This window comes from Medicago sativa, chromosome 8, assembly GCF_051527215.1.
Source record: "Medicago sativa cultivar Bolivia chromosome 8, Bolivia_mono, whole genome shotgun sequence".
NCBI classification, from domain to species: Eukaryota; Viridiplantae; Streptophyta; class Magnoliopsida; order Fabales; family Fabaceae; genus Medicago; species Medicago sativa.
Genome location: NC_140756.1, coordinates 69,817,936 through 69,826,200, shown reverse-complemented (window position 1 = coordinate 69,826,200; position 8,265 = coordinate 69,817,936). Strand labels below are relative to the sequence as shown.

General features: G+C 36.8%; 1 protein-coding gene across 1 annotated transcript; it reads right to left on the bottom strand.

The window, feature by feature from the left end:
• Positions 1-982: 982 nt before the first annotated feature.
• LOC146901005 (uncharacterized) lies at positions 983-3,274 on the bottom strand. Its single transcript, XM_085737001.1, has one exon. The coding sequence runs from the start codon at positions 3,272-3,274 to the stop codon at positions 983-985; it is 2,292 nt and encodes a 763-aa protein (XP_085593127.1).
• Positions 3,275-8,265: the final 4,991 nt, after the last annotated feature.

Below are 8,265 nucleotides of genomic sequence, written 5' to 3'. Positions count from 1 at the left end.
TCGATTTTTGGTTTAATGAAACTTAAATGTGTTGTGTTTCAAAGGTTTTGACGTCCTCGCGCATACCATTCCAATAAAAATTGTCACGGAGCCGGATGTAGGTTTTTTGGAAACCCATGTGACCACTAATAGGAGAGTTGTGGAATTCTTTGAGGATTTTATCTTTGAAAGTGTTGGAGGGGTTGAGCCAAATTTTGTTTTTGTAAAAGATGAGGCCTTGGTGTATTTTGTAGTCTTGGTATTTGGATGGATTTTGTTGTATTTGGTGAAGTAGGGCTGTGAATTCTGGAGTAGTAGAAAGATGTTTGCGTAAGTCATCCAGAAAAATAAAGTGGGGCATGGTGAGGGTAAGGGATTGGCCTGTGTTCTCTAACCTTGATAAGGCATCAGCAACTACATTGGTCTTGCCGGTTTTATATTGAATCTTAAAATCGAAACCAAGAAGTTTAGAAAGATATACCTGCTGCTCCGGGGTCTGGATGACCTGTGAGATGAGCTCCTTGAGGCTCTTGTGGTCTGTATGTATAGTGAATGGATGGCCTAAAAGATATTGTCGCCATTTCTTAACTGCGGTAGTGATAGCGTGTAGTTCTCGGACATAGGTAGAGGAGCGGAGGAGACGCGGACAGAATTGTTTGCTGAAGAATGCTATGGGATGGTTCTGCTGCATTAGAACAGCACCCATTGCCTTGCCGGAAGCGTCAGTTTCGAGGTCGAATGGGAGTGAAAAGTTTGGGATGGCTAAGGTGGGGGCTGTTGTCATGGCTTTTTTAAGTCTTTCAAAGGCGGATTGGGCTTCGGGTTGCCAATGGAAAGCGTCTTTTTTGAGGAGGGATGTGAGGGGTGTAGCTATGGCGGCATAATTTTTGATAAATTTGCGGTAAAAACCGGTAAGGCCGAGAAAACCACGAAGGGCAGTGATGGAGGATGGTGTTGGCCAGTCAAGCATGGCTTGGATTTTGTTGGGATCTGCTTGTACACCTTACTGAGAGATGATGTGGCCTAAGTATTCCAATTGTCGTTGTCCAAAAAGGCATTTGGAGCGCTTTAGGAAAAACTTAGCTTCGGCTAGTTTGGTTAGGACAGTATGAAGGTGTGTGATGTGTTGTTGTAATGTGGTGCTGTAGATTAGTATGTCGTCGAAGAAAACAGCGACATACTTGCGAAGGAATGGTGCTAGGAGGTCGTTCATTGTGGCTTGGAAGGTGGATGGGGCGTTACTAAGGCCAAAAGGCATCACATTGTATTCGTAATGACCATTGTGGGTGCGGAATGCAGTTTTGGGGATGTCGTTACTGTCCATACGGATCTGATGGAAGCCTTGTTGTAGGTCGAGCTTTGAAAACCATGAAGCTTTGCCCAAATCATCTAATAATTCGTCAATGGTGGGCATTGGGAATCGGTCTTTGACTGTGATTGTGTTTAATGCGCGGTAGTCTACGCAAAACCTCCAGGAACCATCCTTCTTTTTGACTAGCAAGACGGGAGAAGAGAATGGGCTGCGACTGGGCTGAATGAGGCCAGAGGACAACAAATTGCTGACTTGTTTTTCAATTTCAAATTTTTGGTAGTAAGGATAACGATAAGGGCGGACATTGACAGGGGCAGAGTTAGGAAGGAGGTGTATCTGATGATCGGTGTCGCGATCTGGAGGTAAGGTTGGTGATGTGTCAAATAAGTGTTTGAATTTGTTAAGTAATTGTAGGATTTGTGGTGGTGCTGGTTCGGTGCTTGGGGACGGTTTGGGAGATGAATTGGAAGTGTCTTCACTGGTAATTACTTGTAGCTGGAAAAATGAAGAGAGGGAGTTGGTTTGGGTGGAGCGTTTTATCTGTGGGATAGATAGTGTATTTGGTTTGAAGGGAGCGTCTGCGTTTAGTGTGACGGGCCGTCCCAAATGATTAAAGGACATGGACAGTTTGGCATAGTCCATGAGAACAGGGCTAAGGCTTTCAAGCCAAGGGGCGCCTAAAACAACTTCTGCACCTCCCAAAGGGAAAACATGTAGGTCTAATTCGAATATATGGCCCTGGATTGCTATTTTGACATTGGGGCTTTTGTGGGCACACTCTATGGTTTCGCCACTGCCTACCAGGACTTGAAGTGGAGTGGACGTAGGTGTTAGTGGCAACCCTAAAAATTTAGCAATCCGTGTTTGGATAAAATTGTGTGAACTACCTCCATCGACAAGGATGTGAACCAGTTGGTTGGTGATGGTACCGGTGAGTCTGATGGTGTTGTGGCTGGGAGTGCCGGACATCGCATGCAAGCTCAATTGGGCCGGTTGGTCAGGATCTGCTTCCAAAGTTGGATCAGCTTCAGTGGCCTCTGCCTGGCTGATGAAATCTGTTGCAGTGTTGAGTTCGTCTTCCTCGGAGATGAGAAGGAAGAACTTCCCTTTGCAGCGGTGCCCTGGTGTGAACTTCTCATCACAGTTGTAACATAAGTTACGTTCGCGACGGGAAATTAATTCTTCTGGTGTGAGTTTCTTGAAATTGATTTTGGGGGGTGGAGTTGTAGATGTGGTTGCGGTCTGGTTTGTGGCGGGTGTGGGTTGTGGGTTTATAGTGGGGTTGGATGTGAATGGGAGGGGTTGTTTAGATCTGAATGTGCGACGACGGTCATTGATCTTGTCTTCTTGGATTTTGGCAAGGGCTGTGGCGTGAGGTAGAGATATTGGTTGAAAGGCTTGGACTTCCCGTCGGATCTCCGGTGTAAGTCCAGAGATGAAACAACTAAGAAGGAATGGGTGGGGGAGGCCAACTACACGGTTAGCAATTCTTTCGAATTCATTAAGGTAGTTGTTGACAGAACCGGTTTGTGTGAGTTTGAAGAGGGCGCCGCGGGGGTCGTCGTAGTACGACGGAGCAAAACGTGTTTCGAGGGTGAGGAGGAAATCTTGCCAGGAATTGATTAGGTGGTTTCGGCTCATCCATTGAAACCAGCTGAGGGCAGGACCTTCCATATAGAAGGAGGCTATAGTGAGACGGTCATGTTCTGGTGTATTATGGAATTCGAAAAAGTGGTTGATTTTGAAAATCCAACCAATGGCATCTTGGCCATCAAATTTTGGAACTTCAAGTTTCATATGTGGTCTATGTAATGGTGGTGGTGGTGGTGGTGGTGGTGGTGTGTTGGAGTTGTTTGAGTTGTAGGAGTTGGAGTTTTGTAGGCGAAGGTTATTAACTTCCTCTGTGAGGCTATCTATTTTGGCAGTGAGTGAGGCCATTGCAGCTTCTAGAGGTGAAGGTGGTGGTGTGTATGGGTCGGCCATGAGGGTAGGTTCAACAGGGCAATGAAAGCACCAATTGATATGTTAACAGCTATGAGAACTACTACACTACACTAACGAGCTAAGTTTGGGAAAATATCCATATCCTTATTTTATTCATTACTCCTCTATTTATACAAAAAGGTAGCCAAACAACATTGGATCCAATTCTGTAGGTTTGAGGACAGCTCATTACATAGATAAAAAGGACATTAAAAGATAAGGTAAAAGGACATTAAAAGATAAGATTTGAGCCTAATGACTCAGCAGTAGTCTTATTCCATTCTTCTAGAATCTCCTGGACTTATTTAGTGACTCCCAAGCTGGTGACATAGTCCTTGAGGTAATTGGGCCTTTTGGTGGTTCTCTTTGGCATAACCGTGACAGTATCTTCTTCAAGGGGGGTGTCAATAGCTGATTGTGTATCAGTTTCATTCTTTTGTTGATTCAATGTAACAATGATGTTTTCATTTGGTTGGTTACTGGGAAATTTTCTCAGTGAAGATAAGCATCAAAGAGAGGAAAAAGAATCCATTTTTTTAGTGTTTAGTTTCATAGAAAAAGAAAGGTAAAAAAGTGATTTTTAGTGTTTGCGCTGAAATGGTAGTGGTGCTGCTTCAGTATGGTCCTCCTCTTCAAAACTCAGATTCGAATTCGAATTTCGAATTTGTGTTGTTGTTGTTGCCATTATCGTTGATGTTCTTGTTCCTTCTCCAAGTTTTTCGAATTTCTGGATTTAAAGAATTGAAAGTGTAATGATGAGATTGTGGTGATGATTTTGTTGTTGATTTTTGTTGATGATTTTGTTCCTGTTCTTACTAGGTTGCTGGGTTTTGGAGGAAATACAGGAAAATATAACATATGATTTTTGTTTTTTAATTTATTTTTATGGGTTTGTTTGTATAAATGTATGATTATGATGATGATGAAGAATTTGAGTTTTTTTCCATCCCTTTGTTTGAAAAAAAAAAATTGGGTTTATTGAATTTTTTATGAATGTATGAAGATGAGTAGGGAAGAAGATGAAGACATGTAAAAAAATAATTAGATGTTGGGGGTGCATCGTTAGATACAATGGATCTCTATATTCTAACCATTCACTTTTTGAAAAATAGATCAAACGGCTAAAATTAAAGAATTCAATAAAGTCTACGATGGACAACTTACAATGTTGATCCACTATACACATTTATGGTTAAAGTTAACAGACTAGGACCAAAAGGCTAACGGAAATATATTTGAGGGACCAAAAAAGAAAAAGTTAAAATTATGGGACCAAATTGAAAACAACAAATAAGTTAAGGGATCGAATATGTAATTAAGCCTTAATTTTTTTTGTGGCATATTAATTTTCAGTACTTTAACGCATTGATTATTTTATTGAAAGTGGAGATGATCAGGAGAAGTGAGGGTTCCCTGGTCCCTGGAGCCAACATTTTGGTAGATTCTCACCCTGGCCAGTTGGAATTAAACTATTGCATACTTGTTGAAGCCTAATTTAATTTAATTGAATTTAATTGCCAGCATATGACTCCCACTGCTATATGTTTGCTTTCATTCATTGTTTCCTAATTCATTCATTTTTTTTGCATGATTAATTAATGGAATATACATATATATTGATTGTTGCAGAAAAGACACTGACTATATATAATTAGGAGAATGTTAACCAGTGCCCCGGGGCATTGGTTAAGCACCAAATAAAGTAAGTTTTTATTGAAAAGTATTGTAATTATTACTTAATAAAAGTGACAGTTTATATTTCCAAGACAGAAAATTCTATTTATAGATTCCTTAACCAGTGCCCCGGGCACTAGTTAACGAGACCCATATAATTATAGCTGGTGACAAATTCAAGTTGCTTTTGACTTGACTCTATTTTGCAGATCTTCAACTTGATTTCTTAGTTTAATAAATTGAGGTACATTCAACAGCTGTCAAAATGCATGGGCACTAACAATATTTGTTAGTTTAATAATTCTATTTTTCTTCCCCACTCCCCATCAATGTTTTGAATAATAAGATTGATACTTTTCCTTATAAAATCATTTCCCAATAATGATTATACTCCCTCCGTCCCGGAATAACTGACCCATTTTCTAAAAAAAAGTGTCCCAAAATAACTGATCCATTTCAATTTTCAATACAACTTTCATCATTCCCAATACAATATAACACTAAATAATACTACTTTTATCATTCCTAATACAATATATTCCACTTTCCCCTTTATGTATACATTTTTCTTAATATGTGTGAAAAATAAAATTGTGTCAATTAAATTGGGACGGAGGTAGTACTAACTTTCAAAAAATAACTAATGATTATGCTAAATATAGTCATTTTACTTTGTTATTCATTTCAGAAAAGATAGGACTGACTGCGGCGCTTAGTAACGCAAACTTGTGACCTAAGTAGAGATATTAAGATGTTGGAAGGTCCTTTGTTATGTGCTAAAAAAAAGACAGGACCGACTCAACATATTTAAAGGCTTAAAACAATTTTTTTGTGAGACTTTAAAATAAAATAAAAATAATACAATGGTTATAAAAAAAATGAAGTTTTGTTGAATCCAAAATTTTAATTTTTATCAAGATGGATATGAGATTCTTTCTCAAATCCCACGGTTGAATTATTTTGAGGCTTTTTTTTACCCAAAATCTACATGCCTAATAACAGATGTAGTATGTTTACCCCTTCAAAATACCCTTAACTTTATAAATTAACTCATATTTTATAAGCTAAAGTATCAATCTTAGCTTTGTAAGAGTATAGCCAAAAACACAAATGTCAATTATAATTTCATTTCAAAAAATTTATAATTTAGAAACAAAATATATTGGTAAAACTACCATGAATATGTCGGTTAGAATCATTTGATTGAATTTTACTCTTCAACTTTGATGATTTAGATTCGATACTCTGACACACCAACACGAAGAATACAAAACTATCATCATAGATCTAAAATATTAGAGCTAGTAATGATGCATTCAAAACCCAATCAAATTGGTTATACATGCAATGTAGTACGAAATTTTGCTACAAGTCAATTCAATATTTCAATTTGTCTGAAGAAACTTATAAAATTGATTATTTTTTCTTCAACTTTGAGCATGCGGTTGTGCAATCATGCACCCAATTTGATAATTAGCGTACTACAAAAGAAAATACTATAAAGCTTAAACATGAGAGGAACCCAGAAAAAGCTGCCTTTCACTTCAACTTGTCCACCAAAATAAAATGCTGAAATTAATTAGAGACCATAAGCTGCTTAATTAGTGCTTAACTATAGTATAATCAATGAAATTAAAACTATACCACTGCAAGTGGAGGGGAAGGTACAAGAGAATCTCATATATACATATCTTTCTTCATCAGGGGTCCATTCTAAATTAATGGTGCACCCGTCCTTCAACTATTCTTTATTGGTTCATCATAACTTCAATTCGTACCGGTTTCCCAAAGGAAAAAAATATACAACTACATATCTCAACCACTTACCAAATGCCCCTTTCTCAACCTTCATATTAACCTAGGAAACACATATACTCGATGTCGGATGTATATTGTATCCGACACTGAAACAACTCCGACATATATGATTTTTTTTTTGAACGACAAAATTTATTAATATGCAAATCTATGTTAAAAAAAAAAACAAAGACCTACAAGACAAACAACATATAAACTTATTATCGACATACATGATTACATTGAATTATGTCATTTTTTTAAAAATTATTATCGACGTATGTTTGTGTCTTAGTCTATGCTTCATCGATAATAACTATTAAAATGTATGGCCATGCAAAACTGACAATATATAATTGGCCAACTACATTGGATATTCGTATTGATTGAACTTAATTTTGTATGGAATAGAGATATGATTCACATGTATTATAGGATGCTGATAATCATGTTTTGAACATAAATAGATTGGAATAGAGAAAACAAGAGAGCAGAATAAAGCAAAACTTCCATTAGAGGCCACATTTATAAAACAAAATAATTAATTATGCTTCAATATACATTGTGATAGAGATTCTCATCATTTCTGAAAAGAATTGGAAGATTTCATTACTAATGTTGAGAGTATATAAGTCTAAAAAATTTCTACGGTTTATGATTCAGTTATGGTTAAGTATTATTTAAAAAAAAAAAATAGAACCATGTTTTTTTGTTTAATTTCGTTGAAGATAAGTAAGGATAGATTAAAATACCACTAATTATTTTTGTTTATTGTAGTTTTTGAAATCACTTTTAAATGAGTTTTTGCAAGACGGTGAGCAATGTAACAAAATACATAAAAATAATGCAAAAATCACAAATTTTCAAAACTTCTTAGAAATCGTGGTTGGGCCTAACACAACCCCACAAAACCGACTTGTGAGGTGATGATTGTCACCACTTATAAACACATTGTCAAGTCATCTCCTATCCGATTTAGAACTCTTAACAAAACAAACATTAAAGTTTGATATAAAATTGGAACACTGAACCGTAAGCAATTGATCCATTGCACGACCCCGTAATCTAATTATATAAAATAAATGTCACCATTTCTTATATTATTGACCATATCTAAGCGTAATTGTGACTGTTCCACTTAAAATCAAGATACTTAGATCTTAAATCATATAATAAGGTTGATATGCAATGCAACATAAGAAGAGAGGTGAATATCAAAAGAGACATATATCATAATGCAAAATGACTATAAAAAGAAAGATTTTTATATATGCACCCCCAAAAGAGCATGTTCACCCACGTGAAATAGTGATGAGACCCATAGCATTAAAAAATGTACCAATTTGACATACAAAATTAAAAGCTAGCTATTTTTGACACATAAACGGTCCACATTTGCAGATCACAACACTCCACAAATTAAGTCAAATGAAATAATTAGCACTAAGAATCTTATAAGAGAGCATTGTCACACTCACACACATTCTACATTATAAATACCCCTCAAGATCCCATAACAT

Excerpts from the sequence above, each read along its gene's own strand:
- LOC146901005 (XM_085737001.1), bottom strand. The coding sequence starts at position 3,274 with ATGGCCGACCCATACACACCACCACCTTCACCTCTAGAAGCTGCAATG.